This window comes from Bidens hawaiensis, unplaced genomic scaffold (assembly GCF_021521415.1).
Source record: "Bidens hawaiensis isolate Kalapana, Puna unplaced genomic scaffold, B.hawaiensis_p1.1 tig00016746_1, whole genome shotgun sequence".
Lineage (NCBI taxonomy): Eukaryota > Viridiplantae > Streptophyta > Magnoliopsida > Asterales > Asteraceae > Bidens > Bidens hawaiensis.
The window spans coordinates 212,501-240,431 of NW_027492536.1; the positions used below are offsets into that span (position 1 = coordinate 212,501).

At 39.2% G+C, this 27,931-nt stretch overlaps 2 protein-coding genes and 1 pseudogene across 3 annotated transcripts in view; all 3 read right to left on the minus strand.

Annotated features, from left to right (window-relative positions):
- The window catches only part of LOC143551976 (serine/threonine-protein kinase GRIK2-like), a 233,707-nt gene that overhangs the window by 160,089 nt on the left and 45,687 nt on the right, over positions 1–27,931 (minus strand). The window lies entirely within an intron of this gene.
- Positions 515–3,931, minus strand: LOC143551980 (MLO-like protein 6). Its single transcript, XM_077042304.1, has 9 exons — positions 3,629–3,931; positions 3,475–3,532; positions 3,171–3,406; positions 2,781–2,897; positions 2,640–2,700; positions 2,439–2,527; positions 959–1,033; positions 719–813; positions 515–647 (listed from the first exon to the last, which is right to left on the minus strand). Exons 1-9 carry the CDS (start codon positions 3,743–3,745, stop codon positions 515–517), a joined length of 981 nt encoding a protein of 326 aa, XP_076898419.1. The 5' UTR covers positions 3,746–3,931.
- Positions 21,850–24,893, minus strand: LOC143551967 (V-type proton ATPase subunit D pseudogene; annotated as a pseudogene). Its single transcript, XR_013138572.1, has 2 exons — positions 24,868–24,893; positions 21,850–22,869 (listed from the first exon to the last, which is right to left on the minus strand). The product of XR_013138572.1 is annotated as a V-type proton ATPase subunit D pseudogene (transcript).

Sequence of the window (27,931 nt, forward strand, 5' to 3'; positions counted from 1 at the left end):
ATTTTTATATCACATATCTTATTTTGACACCAAGAAATGAATTCTAAAATAGAAAAAGAATGTTCAGAAATTCAAATGAAGTTGTGAAGTTGAAATTTTTCAAAAGAGTCTTTGATTACCAGAAATCACTTTCATACCCCCAATTAGATGTTGTAAGCGACCCTAAGCTAATAAGGTATTTTGCCGGAAAGGAAAAAGGATTAAAATCGGGAAATGGAGCGAGCCGGATTTCTCACGGCTATTCGATCATTTCAATGTTTGAATTGAAGGTTCATACTGTCAGACTTATTTGATCTTATCAAATGTTATCATTTTTCTCGAATAAATCATGAATTCTACATGAATTCTATAAGATACTATTAAAGATCTTATACAGCTTGCCAAACAAAGGCTAAAAGAAAAAAGAACAGAGGTATTACTGGCATAACATCTACGATTGGATTCAAAAAAGCATAGGCTTCGGGCAATTTGGCGAAGAAAAGACTACTCGGATAAAGGGCAGAATTAAGACAGATCAAACTAAAGATATTAAGCATAACAGACATTTTTTTCGTCGAGATAATTGCATTTTGATTGAGTTATTGATATAAAACTCACCGTGGGTATTTAAGAGCAGGAAAGCAATGGCGAAGAACCATATCGGTGGGCTGTTAACACAAACTTTGTATAAATAGTCATAACTAACTTTAATATTCATAAAAAAGTAGACAAATATTACCTTATGCCCACAACGGTCTTGAAATCTTTTTCAAGCGATCTATTGATGTATTTTTGAAAGTCGAATGTTGACTGATTTTGCGGTCCTAGATGTGCCTGTAAACAATATATACCAAAGCACAACGGGATGAGTTCATTTTTGAATTCGAGAAAGTATTTTAATGTGTTCTAGCCACATTTATAAAGGATTTGATTTTCTACTGAAATACTTGTAAGAAAATTAGAAACCTGGGTTATATACCATTATGAATCCGTGTCTTAGGGTGAGATAATCAACTTTAGGGACCGACCAAACAAATTGTCTAAAAAAACAAACCTGAAATTGCATATAAGAAACAATTAGTATATTTGAATAATATCACTAGAGTCTTGTAGCTTAATAGTATAAAGGTGTTTTGTCATTAAAAAGGGTTGGTATAATAATTTAAAGGGCTGGCCTTGGGGGTGGGCAAGCCTGACCCGCGGGTAAGAAGCAGGTTTCAGTTCCACAGAAAAAGTCGTAACCAAAATTGACCCGCCTGACCAGTTGGAACCGGTTCCATCTTTACTAGGTCAAAACCAGACTGGACCCATCCAAAAAACCTGATAAAACCCGGTCAAATACCAGACCATACTAAGAACCGGTTCCCATCCGGCCCGGTTCTTGACTTTTGTTAGTCATACCCAGAACAGGTTCCGGTTTCTGAAAATACCCGATTTATGCACCACTAACTGGATCTAGTAAACTTTATAAATATTAGGCCCAATTTTTTTTTATATATAGTCTATTTAATCAAGCATAATTTATTGGGTCTGGTCTAAAAAAGAATAAAATAAAAAAAAAATAGTTTGTATATTTCGTTACTCTTTAATATATACGAGCAATTTTTATTTTGACTCAGCAATTTTTATTTTGACTTGGTCGAGGTACTTAAATCCATTGGCCGGCCGGGATAATTTATCATTAAAAAAATTTTGAATAATAAATAAACAAGTATTAATTGAATAGCAATTGGAGCATGTGCGTTACCATTATACGTCAAATACCTTTGAAAAAAATTCATTATACGTCACATGTTGGGCCATGCACGATCGAGTGTGGTACGACCAATTAAATATGATAAAGAAGCATACGCAAATTCATTAAGCCGAAAGCAAATTTATTTATTTTTATTTATGACCGTTATATTTACTTCATGCTTTATATTTTATGAGTGACTAATCAATTAAGTTTATATTAATAAATCACGGCATGGACTTTCTAGTGGTTATGTTTTTTGAAATGTTCAATAAGTCGGTGCCATTCTATAGGAGTAATACATTAAAATATTTTTCATAGTTCAACGTCACAAATATCGCCATCAAAGGCACTTAGGCAGGCCTATGGCCCAAATAAAGTTTTTTTTTTCAAGCCGGTGAATACTGTACTCGTGTCTCTTTTACTACAACACGAAATTCCGCTACTCAACTACCTCATTAATGTTGATATTGTAGCCATTGATACGCTATGACTTTCACAAATTATTAATGACACAAAATTGACAATTGCTTCTTGTTATAGATGTCTATGAAGATAGCATGTTGTTAACGAAGTCGACTTCAGCTTTATCATCCGCTTTCCCATTTATCATACATGTTTAATGATCCTTATAAATTTTGTTTTATATGAACAACTCTATACGTATACACACATTCATGAACCATATGAAGGGTTTAAAACCGGTTTTTGATGAGTAACTTACAATCCATAGTAGAATGGGAGATTTGCTCCAAAAGTTCATGTGTCGTCTTCCGAATGACGTGTCTCTGGCAAATCTAAATCTCTCTGGATCTATAAGTGTATGGAGACGTTTTAAATCATTAAATATGATGCTATGGTGTTGTCCACGACCAAAACATGAATAGTTGGAATGAAAATAGTAGTATAGGAACTAAATACTTGCCGTGAGAGAATTGATACTCTATAGTTCTAGTCTCTTTCTCCCAATGCTTCCATTTTCTCATCTGTACGCAAGTAAAATTTCGTTAAATATTTGTTTGTGATGTAAGTAAACGCATATAAAGTCTGGTTAACGTGAATTTACCTTTGCTTGTCCTAAAGCCATGGTAACGACACTACAAATGACATGAAATAGTGCGAGAGCAAAGATGAATATATGAAGTTGATGAACCCCATCATAGGACATGAATGATACTTTTCCCTGTAGAATGTAATATACGATTATAACTTTGCTAAAATGCATAAAGTGAAAAGGTTTGTTATGGTTAATGTGTTTTGAGTTATGCTAGAGTACCCACTATTTTTGCTTGTTACACCAAGTTTTAACTCATCGTGCTAGAATTATTCATAGTAACACACAAAGAATGAAAACCTATTCAACTTGATGTTTTCATCCATGAAAGTTTAGGTGAGAAAAATACTTTAGCCAACCTATACTTCATGGGGCTCGAACCTAGGACCTTTAGGAACGTACCTCTTTTACACACTTGTCGTCGCCACCGCTACCGGCCAAGATCCGCCTTGCACTATCACCCATCTTGGACCAAGTGAGCAGCCTCCGCCGATTTTCACCACCATTATTCGCCGCTCTATCTTCCTCCGGGCTGCACGTGTGCCAACCCGCGGCAGCACCCTCAGTGGTGCATATCTTAGTGATCGGAGCCGTCCCAGCCGTTAAAAGCAATGATATGAACCCTAACAACATGAGCTCTACAACAACAAAACAACACAACATATCAACATCCAAAAACATGATACTTCATATAATCAACCAATACCTGCTTTGATCTTTTCAAGGGATTCATATAGAGCTTTCTTTCGTTTCTTCTTCAACCACTGCAAAATATTCAAACCAATTATATAAATAAACTTAAAATGTTCAAAACGTACGTTTATTTTCTCTAGTAACTTTATAGACATATATATACATACGTTTCCGATCATATGGATGATTTGTTCTATACATATGGAGATGACAATAAGCACGAAACAAACGGTGGCAACCGCCCATGTCGGCGTTTGCTCCAACGATCCAATTCCTCCACCCATCGATTGTTTCTTGTATTTTTGAACTTTATAATATGTATCAAAATATTTGTATTAATTTCCATGGTGTTTGAAGTGGATTTTATAACCATTTTGAAATAGGAAAAGATGACGAAAGCGATGAGTCAAAGGGTTTACTTTTGTTTTACTATACGGGGTCGTGAATAAGACCGAGCAACCCTTTTGGGGGAGTCATTAATAATATTTAATACGTTGTTGACTCGATCTTTCCAGGGGTAGGTTTGGAATTCCAGTTTTCTTTTTTCTTTTTCTTTTTTCCTTTTAGTGTGTGTATGAAAAGGGATATTATTATGTAATTTTGTGAGTCTAGGAGAAGTGGCGGTCTCGACTCTCATGGAGTTATAGCGTAGCTGCGGTCTTCTTGATTGATGTAACATGTTATAATGTAGAAACTTTATAGATTTATTAAAAATAATTTATTTGTAGAAAATAAATTATTTTTATTTATAAGAACGACGTATTCATGGGTTTAAAATGCTGCGTAGAAGTTAGAACACATATATACATACACAAACATACATAATGTGTAGTCACATGCGCATAAAGATACGAACACAGACATGTAGATTAATGTACTTTTTCTCAACTTATTGACTAGAACATCATTTATTTATAGTAATTTAGAAGTTATGTTGCAAACATAAATCAATATATCAAAAGTTAATAGCAAGTTAAATATTGGAATATATCTGATATAGGTTTTAATGTGTGTGAAGAAGAAAAGTGGGTAGCACCTCGTAATGGAAGAACCCCAATAATGAAATGGGGACATTCAATCATTCAAATAATTATCAGTTTTAGAGAGCATGAAATTGGTGGCCAAAAGAACCAAAATTAACAAAATTACATGGCAAAATTTTTTTTGAACAGAATTACATGACATAATTGAAGTTCGGAGTTAGGACGCCTGACTCAATCTATGTTTTAAAGATGCCATATATTGAAGAGGTAGGTCCCAGCAGAGCCCAGTTGGACCCGCAAGACTCACCTTAAACAGGGAAGTCTGCGCAGAGACCAACTGGATCCGCAGAACCAACCATGCTCAGAGACGTGACGTCCTTACGCGCAGTACGCAAGCTGGTCCCGCAGGAAATGCCTCCCAATGGTGAAGGACTCCGCCTGTCCCCGCAGCCTCGGATACAAGCCACTAGGGAAGGCCACCCGCGCAGCATGGCTACACGCACAAGGCACTTAGCTCTCGATCATTCAGTGTCACCTGAAGGAATGAGCCAAGCCGGGAGCAATCCCGCACAGAGGCGGGAGGGGGAATACTCCCGCCCAAATAAGCCAGTCCGTATACTGAAGGATCTTTTACTGTACCTGACGAGGTATGGGCGAAAGATCTGATCAAAGATACGACAGCTCACTGATACAGTATGGCGAGCAGCATGCTCCTGTACTGTATCACTATTAGCCGCTGCCTACTCACCAACTACTGTCATACCACGTGCATAGCCGGCAGTTGGTGGAAAGGGAATAGTACACAGCAGGCCTGGTCACTATCAGCCGCTGCCTACCCACCAACTACCAGCAGGGCACGTGCGTAGGCTACTGTTGATGAACAGGAACACTGTAGCAGCCGGCCATACCTCCTTGGAAACCTACCTTCGGCTATAAATACCCCAAATGGTATGATCATCTCAACATTACATTATCTTATATCATCATAATATACCTGATATCTGCTCTAGCAATCTCTTAATATACTTTTATATTTAAAGAGCAATCTAGTCTGATTCTCACGCCGGAGGGTGGTCACAAGGAGGAACCCCCCCCCCTTCTCAGTGACGAGCTCACGGTGTCTGTTTTGCAGGTTATCAGAAGAACCATCTTCCAAGGGTCTAACCCCTCGTGGGAAACAGCTATCCAACCCCCAGGTTACCAGTAATCTGTCCGGGGTCCGGTTAGTGTTTCTTCATTGGCGGCATCCGTGCATAAAGCTAGAACTACAATTTTCTCCAGTTTTTTCAAACTTTTACAAAGATGGTTAGAGAAATTCCGGTAACCACAACCCCAGCTACTGGGGGGAATACCGGCAACACAGTTTTTACTAACACTACCCCGGCTACCGAAGCCGGGGCAAGTGAAGTAAATTTTACGAACACTACCCCACTTACCAAAGCTGGGGCAAGTGCAGTAAATGATCGCCTACTGGGATCCACCGATACCCAGTTTGAGAAACGAAGACTCCCCCGCCAGACTCTCGATGAAGTTAAGGCATGGGCGGAGGCACGACAAAAGGAATTCCAGGCTGAGTTGGACGAACGCTTGCGTTCCGTGCAACAGGCCGACGAATTTGAATATTGGGAGGATGACTCGGAGGAATCCGACTCCGACGCGAACCCTCGCCATAGGGCAAAAGGGAAGCGTAAGGAAACGGAATCCCAACCGAAAAGGCATTTTGGACAAGCCTTCAAACCAAAAAGCACAGGTGGAAGTCCACGAGACTTCTCCAAAACGTTCAGACCAAACGTTGCGAATGCAGGAACGTCCAAGTTTGCAAGGGACATTGCGGAAGCAATCGCCCCAAAGAGTGCCAAACAAATGCCTAACATAGGCACATATGACGGTTTATCTGATCCAGACGATCATTTGAACAGGTTCATAGCGGGGGCAACCGTCAGCAATTGGACGGAACCCACGTGGTGCTACATGTTCCAAATGACGCTTGTTGGGGCTGCTAGAGCTTGGTTTAATCGTCTACCGGTCAACCACATCTACGACTGGGCAGACTTCCAACAGAAGTTTAGCCAACACTTCAGCCAACAACGGAAGTATACCGAGGAGCAATGGACAATCCTCAAATGCATACGAGAGGAAGATGAATCTCTGCCAAACTTCATCACTCGCTTCAACTCAAAGAAGCTAAGTTTGGGCAATATCAGCGAAGATCTTGTTCGCGCTGCCTTCATCCAGGGCGCACATGACCCAGAGCTTATCCGCACCCTAACGGGTAAAGATGGCATGCCATCCACATGGGATGGCATCATGACAGCAGCAAAACGCTATGCGGAAACAGAGAAGCAACTGGGTAGAGATCTCCCACAGAGCACAAACCTCTACACTCAGAAGACGAGAGAAGACAACGTCCTCACCGCCAGACTAAATAAAAAGCGAAAGCTAGGCATTTGGCAGTCAAGGGTAAACTTTGACACCTCATCCGGCTTGCAACATCGAGTGGGCGGAAGGGATAATGTACAGTCGCACCGGAACTCCAGATGGACGCCACTCACCAAAAGCGTCACTGAGATATTCGCCACTGAAGAGCTCCCATGGCCAAAGCCTCCAATAATCCGACATCGTCACGATGCTGATCGGAGCAAATACTGTGACTTCCACAAGACAAAAGGCCACAACACTGAAGAATGCATAGACGTAAAGGACATGGTCGAAGCATTTGTCAGAGATGGGACGCTCGCGCACCTCGTGGCACAATAAAGGCTGAGCAGGCGGGTGCGTATAGAACCTCAGCTGGGGAAAACACGAATCAATTCCAGCTTCAAAATCGAGACTACATGCTGCGTAAAGAACGAGATCCCGAACCAGGTGCGTATCGGCTCGATGGCACTCCCATCCCAACAATATGGAAGGGAGCTCATTTACACAGTCTGCATGTAAATCAATTCCAATTTGTAAAGAAAAGGCCAAGAGCCACTTCTAATGGAAATGATTCTCTTTAAGAACATCGAAGCTGATGATTTTACATTTATACTTTTCTGAACACTAATATGCCGGTTTTCACCGCATAATTACGTGAAGTCATTGCATGGGAAGGCGGTCCTACCCGCACGAACCCAATAACTTGACAAACCTTCACGCAGGTCAGTTGAAGGGGAAGAATTCAATTATCCCATTAAATGAAAGTGCCGGTCTATCCGCATGAATCATTAAAGGAAACTGAGTAATAACCTATCAACAACCGCGCGTCGAACGGTTAAACTATGCAACACTGGTGACGGCGTTCACATTACGTGAAGTCGTTGCGTGGGAAGGCGGTCCTACCCGCACAAACCCAATAACTTGACAAACCTACACGCAGGTCAGATAAGGGTAAAGTTTTGCCATCCTACTAAGTGCAAGTGACGGTTCTACCCGCACAATCACGAAAGAGGAAGCAAGACTTCCTGTTATCAACCACGTTCAAAGGTTAACTTATCCTCAAAAGGTGAGAAAAACCTACACGCAGGTCAGATAAGGGTAAAGTTTTGCCATCCTACTAAGTGCAAGTGACGGTTCTACCCGCACAATCACGAAAGAGGAAGCAAGACTTCCTGTTATCAACCACGTTCAAAGGTTAACTTATCCTCAAAAGGTGAGAAAAACCTACACGCAGGTCAGATAAGGGTAAAGTTTTGCCATCCTACTAAGTGCAAGTGACGGTTCTACCCGCACAATCACGAAAGAGGAAGCAAGACTTCCTGTTATCAACCACGTTCAAAGGTTAACTTATCCTCAAAAGGTGAGAAAAACCTACACGCAGGTCAGATAAGGGTAAAGTTTTGCCATCCTACTAAGTGCAAGTGACGGTTCTACCCGCAAAATCACGAAAGAGGAAGCAAGACTTCCTGTTATCAACCACGTTCAAAGGTTAACTTATCCTCAAAAGGTGAGAAAAACCTACACGCAGGTCAGATAAGGGTAAAGTTTTGCCATCCTACTAAGTGCAAGTGACGGTTCTACCCGCACAATCACGAAAGAGGAAGCAAGACTTCCTATTATCAACCACGTTCAAAGGTTAACTTATCTTAATGCCTTAGAAATTTCGAAAAGGAAAACCTACACGCAGGTCAGATGAAGGTTAAAGTTTAGCCATCTTACCAAGTGCAAGTGACGGTTCTACCCGCACAATCACGAAGGAGGAAGCGAAACTTTAACCCATTATCAACCACGTTCAAAGGTTCTTATTCTAAACACTTGGAAAATTGCTAATTTAAACTAAGTATGCAAGTCATAAGTTTATAAAGCAAGGAACCCAAAGAAGGAAATAACAATCTTATACGCAAAAAGATTAATATTTCAAGAATATATTACAAGAATGGCCGGGTAACTACCCGCCTAAAAGAATAAAACTATACAAGTCTTAGCAATGGGAAGGGATCTTCAGGATCAAGCTTCAGGGCCGCTTCCACTTGGACCCGCTCCGTCAGAAGAACGGGGTGGTTCGAGGAACGCTTTGAGGACAGCTAACCCATCATCAGCAGCAGCTACTTCGTCCACCTTTTCCACCACTGGATGCGGGAAGGCGGCGTATTGGTTCAATGCTTGGTCATAAATGGCTTCGGTATCCACATCGAACAAAGGGAAGTTGGAAGGCGGGACGCCTTTCTCAACAAACCCTAGACCAAGCAGGAAGCCGGCCTTTTCCCCATCCTCATGAGAAGCGTTGAGGGCTGCGGTCATAGCATCATCGTAAGAGGTCTCTGAAAAGACCCGACGCACAACCTACAAAGAAAAAATACAAGTATTAGAACCTTTTCTTACAAAAGAAAAGCGAGAAGATAAAGCTAAACATACCTGAGGCAACGCTTCTCGAAGAAGCCATTGGAGGGCAGCTTGAGCTTCGTTATGGGCGCGTTCGGCTTCGCTCTTGTTAAGGTTGGCAAGTAAAACTTCCTTTGCGGCAGCCTCTTCGACGCCCTTAAGCTTCCGCTCGGTGTGGTCAAGCACCCCTCTTTGGTCCAAGATTTCCTGGAGTTTCTTGGCATCTTCCATTGCCAAGGCATCATGAGCGCGTTGGAGAGCCTCTAATTTGGCCTTGAGCTCCTCATTCTCCACACGCAAAGGCTCAGCAACGGCTTCAGCCTTGGCAGCCCTCTCGGTTGCGTTTCGCGCAGTCTCCTTGGCCAGCCGAAGCTGTTCATTCACAGCTTGGGCAGCCTTGGAGCGGGCCTCGAGTCGCGCCTGAACTTCAACCTCGAGGGCCTTGAAGGCCTTCTCCTTGTCGGCGGGCCTCGAGCCAGCTGTTGGTTCTCCTCCCGGAGAGCACGCGCCTCAGATACGTCCTTGGCGCGAGCTGCTTTCAACTTGTCGTTTTCACGACAAAGCAGCTCGACGCGTGGCTGCATCCGGGCTTGAAGAACCCGAAGCTCATTGGTTAGCCTACCCTCCTGGTAGCTAGCCATGGCTTCCCCCAACGCACCATGAGGAGCAGCGTGGCGAGCCCAGTCCACGCACTCTACAGGGGTACGAAGGGTTGTTCCTCGGCGTATGTTCCATCGCGGAACATACACTTCATTGGAATCCGACACTGCAAAAGAAACAAAGGCAGTAAGGAAAAGATGATAAAAAACATAAGGGAAAAAGAAAGGAACCCTACGCACCTGTAGGGTCAATGACAGGCCGATAGCCGCCAAACCCATCACCTGAACCTAAAGGAAATCCATCCAACAGGTCAGGCAGACGGGAAGGAGGCAAAGATCGGCGGGAAGCCCTGCGCGTACCTGATGGTCCGGCCGTAGGTGCCGGTGGCGCGGGCATGGTGGCAGCCGCCGTGGTCGCCGTTGTGGTCGCCGCCGCGGTCGCCGCCTCCTCAGCAGCAGCAGTAACCGCCGGCTCCGTGAAGGATGCTGTAAAAATCGCACTCACGGCCGGCGGTGACGTCATCTCGGCCGGAACAGTTGGCTCAAAGGAACGAGCAACTGGACCAGCGGATGCAGGCGCAGGCGCCTGGGTCGACGCCTCAGGAAGGCTGACCGAGCCTACCGTCATTGGCGGGGAGGTACTCCCCTGCGCTTCACCCCGGAATGCGTCAACATCCACGCCTGCACAAAGAATGAAGTGTTAGATAAATTTAAGAAGTAATAAATCTGCAAAGACATTATGATTGTACTTACGGGTTTTCTTGACCCTGAACGTACGGACGGGCGGGGAGGAACCCGATGGAGCCGGCCTCTTGGTACCGGTCACCGTCGTCTTCGTTGGTTCTCCGGAGGTAACGGTCGTAGCCTCCGGAACAGTGGTCTTCTCACCACCGGGCTTCCCCGCCACCTCTTCACTATCTGACTCCGAGTCAGATAGAACCACCGGACCAGCCGTGGAGGCCTTCTCCTTCCCTTTCCCGCCGGCAGCAGCTTTCTTCTTCCGCACCAATGGAGGAGCATCTGAGGATTCCTCAGAAGAAGACAGGTCAAGAATTCCAACAGCGGGTACAGCATTGAGAGATTGAGGAAAGAATATCGCCTTACCTGGCCGCCGGTGGCTCAGGATCTCGTGGCCCAGCGGATAGACCTCCACAAAGCGATCCGCCGTTTGCTCCAGGATGGGCAACTCGCCCTCGTCCAGAGCACGAGTACCCATCGGCGCGGGACCGTCGGTTTCCCGCGGGAACAGAAGCGACTCCAAATTATTTCCCTCTGAAAGAAAAGAAACAGTTAGAAGACAAACTTGTATCAAAAAGAAAGACAAGACATACCATAGGGAATAGAGTTCAAACCGTATTCGAGAAGGATGGGAACCTGGGACGCATCCTTCCACACCCGGCTCATCCCTAACATGACCATCCCGGACTCCGCAAACCGGTAAACCGGAGATTGGATCCGGGATATCTTCGAAAACCATTCCGCCTCCTGGTAGTTGGGGGCGTGAAGGCTCGGTATCGCTTGGCCATTTTTAAACTTCATGGCAAGGGGGATGGCGCGGGCAGAAATGTAGAAGAATTCCTGCTTCCACGCGCGAAGACTGCGCTCGGTGTCGCAAATCTTCAGACCCTTAATACGGGTCGTCAAGGTGTACCACCCCTGGATGCACCTCCAGGTATAGAAGGTCATCAGGCGGTCCACATGGGGCTCGATGCCCAAAATCTGGCACACCCACTCAAAATGGCGAATCTTGGCGATCGCCATGGGGTGTAGCTCGGTCAAATGAACACCGTGCCTCTCAAGGACACGGTAAACAAATTTTGTCAATGGGAATCTAAGATTCCCATAGACAAAAAATGCAGCATAAACCCCGATCTTGCCTCTGGGGGCATCGTACACGGTCTGGTGGGATTCAGGAAACTCAGGCTCGAGATGATCGAGCATGAACTTCCTGACAACATACCGGTACTGATCGCCGGGCAGAGCACACTGGCACTCGCCAGCAGTACCCCTGTCGTCCGCTATAGCTTCAGCATCACGAGAAGACATCTTGCAGAGGAAGAAAAGAACTATTTCGAGAGAATGCTCGATTGAATAAAGGAGTATTCGCCGGAAATCGCCTTAAAGATGAAGAGAAGAGTGAAAAGTATGGATTACAAATAACCCTCTCCCCCTTTATATAGTAATCGCAATTAATGCGGTGAATTTAATGCGGAGGAGAGAGAAATCGAAGGTACAATGAAACTATGACACGTGGCAAAAAGCAAGCTGGCAACAGCTGTTGACAGGACGCGTGCCAGTAATTTCGCGGCCACGCGCCCGAAAAATCGTGCCCACGCGCCAGAAAAAGCGACTGGAATGACCATGTTCTGTCACGTCACCATAACTTCCTGCACGTCCTGACAGTCAGAAGAAACCGTCGCACGACGTTTCAGAGGTTTGGACTGTTCTTATATTTTCACCAACTCTTCGAATTTCAAAATTCAAAATTCGAAAATATTAAAAAGTAAGCGGGAAAATACCCCTTTACCCATTGGCAAACAAGTAACCGTAAGACGGATGCGGGTACAGTGTAAAGGCAAAACCCTTCACATACCTAGCACCCGCAGGGAATTGAAGCCAAATAAACCTTGGCAAACAAGTAACCGTAAGACGGATGCGGGTACAGTGTAAAGGCAAAACCCTTCACATACCTAGCACCCGCAGGGAATTGAAGCCAAATAAACCTTGGCAAACAAGTAACCGTAAGACGGATGCGGGTACAGTGTAAAGGCAAAACCCTTCACATACCTAGCACCCGCAGGGAATTGAAGCCAAATAAACCTTGACAAACAAGTAACCGTAAGACGGATGCGGGTACAGTGTAAAGGCAAAACCCTTCACATACCGAGCACCCGCAGAGAATTGAAGCCAAGTACCTCGGCAACCAAGTAACTATAAGACGGCTGCGGGTACAGTGTTCAGGCAAAACCCTTCACATACCTAGCACCCGCAGGGAATTGACGCCAGGAATACCTTGGAAGTAAAGTAACCGTAACACGAGCGCAGGTACAGTGTTAAGGCAAAACCCTTCACATACCTAGCGCTCCGCTGGGAATTGAAACCAAGAAGGATCTTCTGGGCAATGCTTGCGGAAACGGAAATAACATCCCCGCATAGCGGGAACGTCGAGAACTACGTTGTTTGAAGCTCCAGGATGGAATTGGTGGTCTTAACATAATTGATCACTATGTTCAAAACTACCAAAACCTCATGGAAAATCCATACAACTGGGACTCAATGCTCCTGACTTGCGAGGAGGTTACAGACCTACCCGCATCATACCCAAAGACCAAGCAGGAAACTCGGGCATTTCTGCAAGTGACAAGGACTTCCGCGGAAAGAATCCCCATGGAAAACCTTACAAAACCCTTTTCAAAACCCTTTGCTCAAGTCCAAAAGTTCACCTCACTTTATTAAACACTCATGAGAAGAACATTGGACTGGGGGGACTTGAAGAGGTAGGTCCCAGCAGAGCCCAGTTGGACCCGCAAGACTCACCTTAAACAGGGAAGTCTGCGCAGAGACCAACTGGATCCGCAGAACCAACCATGCTCAGAGACGTGACGTCCTTACGCGCAGTACACAAGCTGGTCCCGCAGGAAATGCCTCCCAATGGTGAAGGACTCCGCCTGTCCCTGCAGCCTCGGATACAAGCCACTAGGGAAGGCCACCCGCGCAGCATGGCTACACGCACAAGGCACTTAGCTCTCGATCATTCAGTGTCACCTGAAGGAATGAGCCAAGCCGGGAGCAATCCCGCACAGAGGCGGGAGGGGGAATACTCCCGCCCAAATAAGCCAGTCCGTATACTGAAGGATCTTTTACTGTACCTGACGAGGTATGGGCGAAAGATCTGATCAAAGATACGACAGCTCACTGATACAGTATGGCAAGCAGCATGCTCCTGTACTGTATCACTATTAGCCGCTGCCTACTCACCAACTACTGTCATACCACGTGCATAGCCGGCAGTTGGTGGAAAGGGAATAGTACACAGCAGGCCTGGTCACTATCAGCCGCTGCCTACCCACCAACTACCAGCAGGGCACGTGCGTAGGCTACTGTTGATGAACAGGAACACTGTAGCAGCCGGCCATACCTCCTTGGAAACCTACCTTCGGCTATAAATACCCCAAATGGTATGATCATCTCAACATTACATTATCTTATATCATCATAATATACCTGATATCTGCTCTAGCAATCTCTTAATATACTTTTATATTTAAAGAGCAGTCTAGTCTGATTCTCACGCCGGAGGGCGGTCACAAGGAGGAACCCCCCCCCCCCCCCTTCTCAGTGACGAGCTCACGGTGTCTGTTTTGCAGGTTATCAGAAGAACCATCTTCCAAGGGTCTAACCCCTCGTGGGAAACAGCTATCCAACCCCCAGGTTACCAGTAATCTGTCCGGGGTCCGGTTAGTGTTTCTTCATATATATATGTCTAAACCAAATCTACTTATCTTCTTTAACCACTTTCACAATATGTAAAATTGAAGTACTCTTTGTATAACCATCATTCGAAAACTAAAGCATAACAATAAACTTAAATTTTTTTTATTAATATTGATTATAATATTAAGTGTGGAGGAAACCAAAACAATCTTACATAAAACAAAATTACATAACTGAATCAAGAAATGAAAGCAACATAAAACGGGTGTTGGATAAGGATTTTAAAACAGATTTCGGGCCACCCAGATGAACCCGTCTGTCTCTCATGGTACACCAACCGAAGCAGTATATACTGCCGGGATTAACCCAGCACCCGAACTAGACCTGAAGCTAGAGCATACAAGTTTGGAAGCAAGTGAACCGAACTATTCCCGATTTAGAGCATACAAGCTAGAGCATTTACGACACTTGGCAAAGCAGCAAGGAGACGACGACAAGTGGCAGGTGACTCAACATTGGGCGCGACACTTGGTAACCGGTGGCTAGAAGTGTTCAAAGTCGGATATCCGGAGTTTCGGATATCCGAAGATTTCACTATTCGAATCCGTATTCGAAATTTCGATATCCAAAGTTCGGATATCCGTTCGGATACTGAAACAGATATCCGAAAATCTGAAAAAAAAAATTAATAATAATTTCTTAAACATTACAAACTGTAACAGATCTGGATACTTGCTCAAGAATCTAGCAAATCTTTAAAACAAATATGTAATTATCAATCAAACAATATGTATTTAACAAAATAACAACTGAAATAGTGAAAGAATCGACGAAATGGAGAATGCCGAAGTTGAAGAAGCGTGAGACCGTGAGAGACACGGTGGAAGGCTGTAGCGGGGAGTCTTAGATGATGTTAAACGTGGCCGCCGGCTGCCGTGGTGGAAGGTCGGAGTTGATTGATGAGGACTTGAGGAGTTTTGAGAGAGAAAGAGGCACTGTATATGTATTCAAGATGGGTTTTTTTTTCTTTTATGTTGGTATTTTAATTATATATATATTTAAAAGAATATTAAATTTAATAGTTCGGATAGTTCGGATATCCGAAAAATCTCAGAATTACTATCCGAATCCGAATCCGAATTTTCAGATATCCGGGATTCGGATATCCGAAATTTCGGATAATTCGGATTCGGATTTTCGGATAATTCGGATACGGATTCGGATTCGGATTCGGATTCGGATTTTTTGAACACCCCTGCCGGTGGCATATACTTGCTCAGATCACGACACTTGTCTCGACTCGGTACCATACCTGATAATGCAGAGTGTGTCATCAAAGTGCCACACTGCGTCCATCACTCGTGCCCGTGTGTGTAAGCGTTGGGTGTTTCGCACCCTTGCTAATGCCATTAAGTGTGTCTTATAATACAAGAATATAATCTTATGAGTTCTCCTCCTTATAAGTCACGTTTTAGTTTCTTCTTCTATCAATGTGAGACAAACCCGTTTTCCATTTTACCAAAGTTCAAGTTCTTAACTAAACATTTTAGAGTATCAATATCGCATTCATCTCCACTCTTTGGACTCGTTAATAATTAGCTTATTAGTAACTAGCTTTTACCCCCCTTATTACGAGGGTTGTTTTACATTTTCGTTTCTAGTATTGTGAATATATTTATTTGGATTTTAATTTTATTTATTGTAAGGAAGTTAATAATATACTTAGGGTTTGATGATGAAATGATTTCATAAATAAATAAGATATTATAGTCCGTTTAAAAACAATTTGGGTTTGGTGAGGACTGAGACCCATGATGGATTTATTTTTCTCACTATATTGTTTCTTAATTATAAATAATATTTTTTTAAAACAAAATCAGATATTAGTTTTTAGTATATCTTTATTTTATAGGATTTTCATATCAAATTATCTTTGGTGAGTTTATTTTTTAATTTAATGAAATGTTATAGCTCGTTTAAGGGCTATTTGGGTTTGGTTAGACCACGGGTCAAATACATGAGAATACTCTATTTCCAAATAAAGCAATTTGGTGGCTTGAAAGAGGGTGATGAGCAATTAGAAAATTTTTAAAGATTTCGTTTATATATATTTAAGATTTAAGATATCTACTAATAATTATTATTAATGCAAAAGATGTGAACCACCATACTCGACTATTTGAATCCTCACTATCAGCAATTTATATGGGAGATATGAGGGATGACCCTGACTTGTCAGGGTTCGAGTCCTGATCGCACTCGGTTTTACCGGCTCCTCGCTGTTGTGCCATTTGGCAAGCGTGGGGGTCGGGTTTTATCCGGGGAATCCATCAATAGGTGGACCACTAGGGGCTCCGTCCGTCCGGACTCGTGGCCGGCTGGGCTACCTTTAGTCAATGGGAGCCGCATACGGAATACCCGGCGTTACTTAGTTGGTCGTTCAAAAAAAGACGACTATACGAATCCCTAGATGAAACGAACATTCATGATGGTTCTGCATCTATTGAACAACCAAAGTATTCAATAAAGGCATTCAACACTCTCAGATTAAGTTTCATTGAATTGCATTTGTTCCATGTAGAGCTGAACAATCATAATCCTTCAGTTTGACGGTTTGTATGGTGTCTTCAACAATGCATCAGGGCCCACACAAAGTGGGAAGGATGCTTTGATGCTTATTAAATAGCATCTCTCTTCATTTTGTGATGTAAAAAAATAATAAAAATCTAGTATATGATATAAATTATTATTAATAGTGACTATCTGCATACAAGTATGTCATAATATTAGAACTTTTCATGTACTTAACTTCTCTTTATAATTAATGCAATGAGCCTATATATAAAGGTTTTGTACTCCATATTGATATATGAATGAAAACCATTCCTCCATTCTCTCTATTACTCTATATTACTAATAGGTTTATAATACGCTATCAGCACGAGTGAGTATTTGTTATAATTGTCGTATATGTTGATGATTTGAATATAACTGGAACTCTTGGCCGAAGAGCTCCAAAAGGCTATCGAATATTTGAAAAAAGGAATCTGAAATGTAAGACCTTAATAAGACAAAGTTTTGTCTTGGGTTACAAATAGAACATCTTAAAGGTGGGATAATTATGTATCAATAAACTTAGGTAGAAAAATTACTCAAAAGGTTTAGATAAATCACATCCACTGAGCACTTCAATGGTTGTAAGGCCACTTGATGTTGGAAAGTACCCATTCTGACCACCGGGAAACGAAGAAGAAATTCTTGGTCCAGAAATACCGTATACAATTGCAATCGGTGCGTTCCTTGCGAGCCATACACGACCAGATATATCATTTTCATTAAATTTGTTGGCAAGGTATAGTTCATGCCCAACAAGAAGACATTGGAATGGGGTAAAACAAATATTTCGATATCTCCAAAAAACTAAAGATGTGGACTTGTATTTTACTAACTAATCGAAAACAAGTTTGGTTGGTTTTGCAGATGCAGTGTATTTGTCTGATCCTCATACTGGTCGATCTCAAACAGGATATTTATTTACAATGGAGGCACTGCAATTTAATAGTGTTATGTGAAGCAAACAATCACAGCCATTTCATCTAACCATGCAGAATTATTGGAAATTCATGAAGCTAGTCTAGAATGTGTTTGGTTGAGAACTATAATACAACACATTCGTGGATCTTGTGGTATTTCGTCTGCAGACGAGGCACCAATAGTTTTACATGAAGACAACGCAGCATGCATTGCACAACTTAAGGAAGGATATATCAAAGGAGATAGAACCAAACATATCTCGCCAAAGTTCTTTTTCACACATGATCTACAAAAGAATGAAGATATTATCGTTCAACATATTCGCTCTAGCAAAAATTAGGCAAACTTGTTTACTAAATCACTTCCGACCTCAACATTCAAGAAATTAGTTCTCGGGATCGTGATGCATCGACTCAATGAACTAAAATCATCAGGGGGAGAATAATACAAGCTGCACTCTTTTTGCCTTAGCTGTGGTTTTATCTCACTGGGTTTTCCTAACAAGGTTTTTAATGAGACAGCATCAACAAACGTATTTGATCATGTGGATAGTCAAGGAGGAGTGTTATAGGACTCTCCATGTACTTAATTTCTCTTTATGATTAATGTAATGAGCCTATATATAGAGGTTTTGTACTCCATATTATTGATATATGAATGAAAACCATTCCTTCCATTCTCTCTATATTACTAATAGGTTTATAATAGTATCAGGTAATCTTTATTAGTCTTAAAAACAGAAGCGACAAATCAAAATTGTCTTTGGCTTAGCAATATGAGATGTCTCTATGACTCTCTTCATGAGGTTGATTTAGGAATATAATTAGAGAGTGTTTATTAAACGTTAAAAAAATAATTTAAAACAGAAAGACTTGACTAAAAGTGACAAAAAGTAAATTAATATATTTTTCATTACAAAATAATAATATAACATAAATCACCAGATCTATACTCTCGTGCTAGGAGGCTGAAGTTTAAAATAACACGTGGGTTTAAATGTTTGATTGGTTGGAGCAAAGTGTGCGATACTTTCACCAATGAATCGTTAATCATGACCAGGTCATTGACATCACTTAGGCTACTTGTTGCGGTGGTGTTTTAAATGCCAAGTTAACGTGTCACGTCACTGTCACGTAGGCAGTTGGCCTTTAACTAACGCATCTCTTTTACATCACGTTGTTGGAGTTAATTCCCGAACCGAGTTATGGGTTGGGAAGGTGGGGCCGGTTCGAGCTAACGGACCGATCTCATTAATTAATTAATTATCGTATTTAAAGATAATTATCTATTTTATTTACTAGATAGAGATGGAATTTTATTTAATAGATAAATAGGAGTTTGCGTTTTACTCTAATTGTAATTGAGCCTTTATATAACCTCAAAGAATTCATGTAAGGGTTAATGAAGAATTGATCAAGTTTTGAGTTATTTTCTTAATTAATAAAATTGGTGAGTTGTGCCAAAGTATTCTTCTAGTTTAGTTCGTGTTCGATTAACCAATTCCAATTCACCTCCCGTGAAAGTTCCACCATTTCCTTGTTAAGGCATTTGGATCCCACCATTAAAACCCCATTAACACGTTATGATTTCCATGTTTATCGCCCGAACCTTAACTCCTCAATGTAATGTTAAAGCCCCGTTACTATCATATCATTTTTGCCGCTCTTGTTGAAATTCAACTAGTGGTCTTAGAGGACTTTTTTTTCAACCATTTATTTAATATGAAAGTGGTGCGTATTTCCAAATTAGATATGGTTAAGTCCAGTCGTCGAAGAAAAACCAAATAACACTTTCAAACGCTAGCCTATTCTTTAATGGTAATTGCATTAGATATTTATTTTAATGCCAATAATTACATTAAAACTCTAAAATTAATAAATATTTTGAATATTTGCAAGCATTTAGTCTCTCTTTCAAAATATTATATTTTACGACACAAGTTTCAAATGCATAATATCATGTTCTTCAAAATGACTTTAAAAAACATAAGATATGTTACAAGTTTAGCAAGGAACATGTGAAATGGTTTCATTAAACAACAAAATATGAGTGTGAGTACATAATATATTAATTATTTATTTTATTTATATTGTAAGCAGGTTAATTTATTATGTAACTAAAAAAAATTGCACAGATATGTTTGCGATTTTGACCAAATTACGTATTTGGCCACACATGTTAATTAATATCTACGGTTTTGGTCTTTGATGACACAAAGACCCCGTTTGCTTTCAAATACGATCCCTAATCCCACTCTAAATAAGATGAAATGACTATTCACTTTTTTAAAAAATAAAATTTCTTTTATTATAACTGATGGATTGCTTATGTAATAACAACAATAAAAAACCCAAATAAAAATTAATAATCACGACCTTCATTCCCCCACCCAGGTAACACTAGTTTTTCATTTCCCGACATCTAATCATCATTCAAATATTGTAAAAACGTCATCATGATTTTGCTCATGTCTACATGTTCCACACTTTTTGTAAACATACATTTTAGTAGGAGTTCAATGTGTATTTTAACATTCGATAGGCAATGCTACTTTTTATCGCCGTAAACACTACTTTTCAATTTAATATATAATAGATAATGTTTTTTATCCTTTATTAAAAGAATTATATATAGAACATGATAATTCCGGAAATCAACAAAAAAAATCAGATACTTGACTTTGCAGGTAAAATGATTTCTACTTGGTTGGCATGAAACTCGAGGTTATCAAGATAACTAGATCTTGTTTAAACATTTAATTATGCACATGGTCCATCTATTTAAAGATCAAATAATGGTTTTTCCCACTTCTTTTCAGATTTTCAGGTTTGGTCCTGACCTATATCTTTTTTTCTTTTTTTTTTTTAATAAAAGATGTTAAAATCTGTTAAATTAATACCAAATGATCCTTGTACCATTTTACTTAAAAATAAGAGGAAATTAAGGGCAACTTCATAGAATATGAAACAACTTTCAAAAATGTTCTAATTAGGTCACTCAACTTTTAAAAGTGTTCCAATTATGTCACTCAGCTTTCATGTTTGATTAAATTAAAAGTTTTAACATGTTTTTTTAGCATTTTTCTTTTTTGTTTCACATGGAAAATCTTTTTATTTTTATTTTTTTGACGTTGACGCTGAGTGACGACGTGAATTTTATTTTTTATTTTTCAATTTTAATATAATTACCGTTTTTTTAAAGTTTTTAAATTTAGCTACATATATTACAAATTCCAAACCCCACATCTTATCCTCCATTTCTTTCTTGACGCACAACAAAATCGATGAGACTTGATTTGAAGATTCAGTGACCCGATTTGGGAAAATATGCATCAGTGACCTAATTAGAACACTTTTGAAAGTTGGTTACTATTCTATGAGATTTTCCCTTTTTAGTTAAAACATTAGTTCAGCCAACGGAAACTTTCACATGGCACGTCCTGCTACTCCCCGCAGCATAATGTGACATGGTGCATCAGCAGAATGTTGACAATATGCTAAAAGGTATAAATAAACAAGTATTGAGTAATTAAAAACCTATACATCAAGCCCCTTCTTGAGTGGAGTAAATCTTGAGGATTTGGCTCATCACATGATGCTCCCTTCTGCTGAGTTCAAGATTTGAGGAACACAAGTTGCTCAATTGAAGAAGGGATTTCAGTTTTGAGTTGTTCGATGCTGCAAAATCTTGGAGTTCTACAGCTCTACACAACTGACGATTTCCTGCGGAATAGTAGTTGGAAAGACTATTGGCATGTAAATTGAGAGATTTTAGATGTTTTAATTAGCTGTTTCAGATGGAATTTTCCACTAATTTGGTCTACTCATTTAACCCTCAAAAGTTTTGATATTTTTACTGTTTAACAAATTATCTCTGGTTCGAAGGACTCCAAACTTTTTCATGAAACAAAACTGATTGGGAATGAAACATGCATGAATATGATCTAGAATGATATTATGAAGTATATGCAAGTCCACAAATAACCACTTCAACACAAAAAAATGATACAAAGAAAACAACAGTATTGAGATTTATGATAATTTAAAGAGTGCATCCAACAGTTCAACGGCCAACGAATAACATAATACAAAAAAAAACAAGTTCCCGGTAACCGGATTTAGAAAAACCGACACCATATAAAACAACAGCTGCACACACGAAGCTTTTATTTAAAAAGTAAAGACAATTCATCTAACCAAATTAAATTCTCCAGCAGGCACAGATAAATAGCAGATAATAAAAACTAACCTCCATTTCAGAAGATGATGTCTTCGTCTTTCTGACCGGCGGACAGCATGTTATGTGCAGCATTCACGGAGTTTCCTCTTTTTAAAGAAATATTCTCAGCAGCTTGTTCTTCCGCAAACTGTTTAGAAGCTTTCATCTGCTTTTCAATCTCTCTTTTCTTAAACGCTTGAATCTTTTTCAACCTAAAAAAGTCTTCTCTCTCCAGTTCATCAAGCTCTCCTTTGATGTAACTTATGGTGTTTTCTAGCCTCGGTTTGACCACACTTTCTAGAGCGTTGACACGACGGTTAGTAGTCTTGATTGCTTCATCGAGGGTCAAGAATGATGTTTGAAGTGATGCAAGCTCCACAAGAACCTCAATTGCTTTCACATAAGCGGTTTTACACCCTTGGACTTGTTGACCGCCTCTGGCTAATCCAGTCAACTCGTTTTTGGTCTCAGCTTCAGTGAAGTACTCGAATTTTGGGAGTTTAACACCTGCGACGTTTTCAGTCCGGGACCTGACTTTCAAAGATGCAGTTTTAACGTTTTCTATGACGGTGTATTTAATGTTGTCGCCTGCTACGTATTTTGCTTCGGTTAAAGCGAATGAGGACGTTTTCATGATGTTTCCCATTGATTCTTTTGTGGCGACAATTTTTTTTAAAATGGCTCGGAATTGGACGGTTAAAGCATCACTTTTTTTCTTTAGAAGAGCGTGGCCTCGGGTTGCGCCAACAAGACGAGCCTTGATGACTCCAAGAACGGTGACTGTGGGAACCACATTCAAACGCTGGCCCTGGCCGGACATCTTGTTGTATATATGTAAATCTGTGAATATAAACAACCAAAAAGCACAAATTAAGAAAAGAATACAGCTTCTAACAGCTACTTTATAATATAAAACTGTGATTCATGTGTTACCCACAAGCCCAGGTAAGCAAAGTTTTTTACTCTCAAACTAACCTTTAAATTTGGAAGCTAAATGAAGCTAATCTCAAATGTGTTTAACCTCTTAAAAGTGAAAATGAAAATGAAAATACACCAGTAAGCATGTCATAACAATTAACAACTAATAACGTTAACTAGTTTACTAAGTCGAAAGAATTAATAATATATCTGACCTGACAGAAAAAAGAGTAGAACTCTAGTGAGAGCTTCCGAATTTCAAATAGAAAAACAAGTGTAAGCACAACATAAGAAGAATTTGTATGTTTAATAGTATTTGGATATGTATTCAATGTTTAAAGTTGTAATAACCAGATAATCAGTTCTTAGGGTGCTTGGCAAATTGTGACTATTCAGAAACCTTTATGTAAAATGATATTCTTGTGAAAAAGAAGAATACTTGTGAAATGGGAGTCAAATTCAGTAAAAACTTAGAAGAAGCGGTGCCGGTACTTGGGTAACTCTATTTTACCATTGGAAACGCGGGATACTATCTAGAGGCCACCCATATATTCAACTTTTTACATTAAGGCCACCTATGTATAGAAATAACCTTACAGGCCGCAGAACCGCCCAAGTATGTATTTTTTTCGTTTATGCCAATTCGGGCCAAATTTATGCTGGAAACTGTATAATGACAAAGTTCCCTTAACTTTAAGAAATTAAAATAAAACATGTAATAGTTAAAACTGTGATATGCCTAATGTATGTACCCTCTTATATCGTTTCTAGGACGAGATATGCATTGGAGTGAAAGGCTATAGTTAGTATTTTACATTTAAATTATCATTTGTATTATTTTAATTTATGTTAAGAGCATTAATGTGAATTTACAACTTTCCAGCATAAACTGACTGAAGTTGGTATAAACAAAAAAAATTAAGTAAATACTCATTGTGACTTTTGTTTTGGCTAGTATGAATTTGATCATCCAAAATGTACAATTTCAAAACAGAAATCCAAACAACTCTTAATATAAAAGATCTATGACATTCTTTTCATGTGAACATGTAGATGAATACATCCAAACCCTATGGGTTTTAGAAAGGTTGGGATAAGCTTAAATCAAAGAAAATTACGAAATCAAATATTAAGATAATTTGATAACCACTTCCATAGATCATCTGGTAGTACAAGCCCACCCTTAGAATTCTTGGACTGCTAAACTAATCACTACTTTTAAGTCACTTTCACTTACACCCAACAAAGGAATAACAAGCTAAAAGATTACGAGGGACAAACCAGCTCTTTGACCTTATCAAGGCCTGATTGTTGAAAAACATCCTCACGGCCAAAATTGAAACAATACACACATATCTACTTGTTATATTATATTGCCTAAGGTATACCATATTTATTTCCCTAACATGCTTACTTCAAAGACTTGCATATTGTAGATAAGTTGAAAGAAGTATCACTAGTTCAAGCAAAATCTAAAAAATTTAGAAGTAAACGAACAGCAGTTGAGATGATATAAACTCAGATCCCTGCTTAGAACTAGCATATATTTAGAACATCAAGCTTCTACAGAGTATAGAATCAAACAAAAGAAATGAGGATCTGGATTGATTACAACCGTACCAAATTAAACTATATTCCTCTGATGGAGATGAGTTGAATTTATAAATTGAAGAAAGCTAAGTAAACAAAATTGGGAATTAGTAAGATCTACATTGCCGATTGGTTAAATAGCTGCAATTAGGGCTAGCGCTTTGATCGATTGGAATCAAATCAGAGACGAATTAGGTTAGATCAGATATTTTTATTTTAGGTTAAATCGTAAAACAACAATACGAAGTGAACAAATTCAGATCTGTAACAAGTAGTTAAATAAATAGAAATAGATAGAGACAAGGAGGAAGAGTATATTACTATTATTACTTGGTGATGAAGATGAAGATGAAGATGAAGATGAATATGAGGATTAACAACTGCTGCTTACTGGTTGATGATGATTATCATCATACACACCTCACGGTGATCGCCAGGAGGACTTCTATGAATCGGGGTTCTCTTCTTTTTCTTTTTTTTAATTAAATTATTATTTAGTTTTTGGTTTTAGATGATTGATTTTGATGATAATGATGTTGATGAGCCACGTCGCCAAACTATGATTCACGTGTTAGTGTTAGGGGTGAATGAGCCGAGTGTTTCTCGACCTATTCAAGATCGGCTCATTAAAATGCTCAATCGATTTGAGTTTAATCGAGTTTGAATTCGAGCTCAAACCTAAAAGTTAACTCTTTTAATAAACGAGCCCGAGCTCGAGCTTCACTTATCGAGCTCGAGCCGGCTCACGAGAATATCATTTATATAATTTTTTAAAACATATATTTAATTATTGTTAATCAATATATATAATGTTATGAACAAATAAATAAAAATAACTAAATAATATATATTATTTTATACATAAAATTAAAATAGAAAAAAATATGAAAATAAGTATCATTATATAAAAATTAATTGATATAATAAACGAGCCGAGCTCGAGCTTTAAAAATAGAGCTCGAAACAAGCCTAGATTGAGCTCTGTGTAAGTTAAACGAGCTCAGGCTCGGCTCATTTGCACCCCTACGTGTTACTTGATAGTTAGTTACGAACCTATCTAATTTAACCATGACAATCAATCACTATGTATTAAACGAACATGCACCGGGTAAATCTTATAAATAGCATGGCATGGTCTAGGAAGGGTGTGATGTAGCCATGTAGGCAGACCTCTGCTTTCAGAGATATCCATTACTCTAAAGCAAATAGCATAGAAACACATATGTACCAATAGCAAAACATATAGTGATAAAGTGACATAGTATAATAAAAGCATGTATGTAGGGTAGTCCAAACCGCTCGTCGTCCGCTCAGAAATTGTTTGGAAAATGCTCACTTGTTTTTTCGCTTAATTGTAAACGAGCCTCTCTACTCAGTTTGGTTTGTAAACGAGCCAAGCAACGATCTACTCGGTTCAGTTCGGTTTAGCTCGAATATTTTTAATTTTATTTAATTTATATGTAATTGTACAGTAAAACCTCTATAAATTAATAATATTGGGACCGGGATATTTTATTAATTAGCGAGATATTATAATATCAATAAATTAATAAATTATTAATTAAAGAGTTGGCGTATATTCGTGCAACTCTCAAATTAATGCATCGACTTTAAAAATTTCCATATCCGTTCATTTTATCTATTTGAATAAAATAGAAACAAGAACCTTCAATGTTCTCATGTACATTCAAACATTATTGAACTTGTCAAGTTCAGTGTACATAAATCTAGATTGATCTCTATAAAATGTCTAATGATAAATTTTAAAATCATATCCACTATGGCTTCTAAACTAAAAGGTGTTCAAAAGTCAACGATGACCAATCAATAGCGAAAACTATTATGCGAGTATAAGAGAAATCACCAAGAATGCACTCAACAAGATTTGGGGAGATTTAAAGTCCCTCAACTCTTAAGTACAATGAGGAGATTTAAGATGAATTCAATATAAATTTGAACTTGAAAAGAAACAAAGTGACCATAGATTTATTTTTTGCTAAACAATCCTAGACTTTTGAAATATTTTAGTAATTATTAATTTATAGTTTCTTCCCCTGGGCCCAATATAGTTACATTGCGATTTCAAAAAAAAGTTTATATTATTATTTTATTATTTTATCGATTGGGGTCTAATTTTGTGCTGGTCCCAAGTTGTGACCGGACAAATAATTAATTTTATCGAGGTTATTAATTTATTGAGTAGCAATTATAGAGTATCTTCTGTATATAAACAAATATATAAATATATAGACAACACACATGAAATATAAGTATATAATTTTTTAAACACTTTTAAATGTTTCCTGTATCGTCAATTTTATAGTTTCATTAGTTCGATTTAAGTTTTCAGAATACTAGAAATTTGTTTGCATGTTCATTGTATCTCACTTTAAATTTCTTTCTCTTAAAAATTTACAACATATTTACACGTTTATCTAAAAACTATTAATTTGTTTACGAACTATATTATTAACGGCCTTCAAACTTGTTTCTTATTGAAACGTTTAGAATGAAAAGGAAATAAATAATGCTCGAAAATTGCTCGATGTTCGATCAAAAAATGCTGGCTCGTTTTGATTTTTAGTCTGTTCGAATACAGCCGTTCGGTTGGCTTTGGTTGTAAACGAGCCAAGCAATGAGCAAGCCTTCGCTTGGTTTGGCTCGGCTCGTGAATAGCCCTACACGTATGACATCATGGAATCCAAATAGACATACAAACAAAAAACAATCGCATCTAAAGTTCACCTATACTGTTAACAGTCTAGACTCTAAGCTAAGATACAATACTCCATGAAAGTGTTTAACTACGTATCTCTGAACTCCTATCATGGATCATGTCCTGCTACTCTAACAATCCTGCCTAATTCACTCCAAGTCAATTTGAGTCTGCCTCTACTCATCCTTTCTACATTGAGAGTTTCCATTGCTCTAACTGACGTTGTTACTTGCCTCATCTTCACATGCTTATACAATCTCAATATCCTCTCCTTTATTTTTTCTGATCAACAACAAATCCTAGTAATTACAAAAAAAATAACATTATTTCTTAACCGTTTAACCATATGTGTCCACACATCCACCTTAGCATCCTCATCTTTGCTACATCCATCTTGCATGCTTGTGCTTTTTTTATGACCCAACTGTCTGTCTCATATAAAAAAGCTGGTTTAACTGCAATCTTATTAAATTTAATTACGTATTAAACTTAGATTTATAGTTATATATGTATTAAACTAACTTTTCATCATTATACATTAAACTAATTTTATTTAATTATGCATTACATAAATTCAGATTTATATTATTCTAATATATATGTTTTCGTAATTTCTAATGGTTAAACAAAAAGGATCAATGTAAATTAATAACAGTTCTCATAGCTCAACAAGAAATT

Excerpts from the sequence above, each read along its gene's own strand:
- LOC143551980 (XM_077042304.1), bottom strand. The coding sequence starts at position 3,745 with ATGGGTGGAGGAATTGGATCGTTGGAGCAAACGCCGACATGGGCGGTT. Across the intron at positions 2,898-3,170 it reads ACGACAAGTGTGTAAAAGAG|GGAAAAGTATCATTCATGTC; the intron begins GTACGTTCCTAA and ends TACATTCTACAG. Across the intron at positions 2,528-2,639 it reads AGAGTATCAATTCTCTCACG|ATCCAGAGAGATTTAGATTT; the intron begins GCAAGTATTTAG and ends ATACACTTATAG.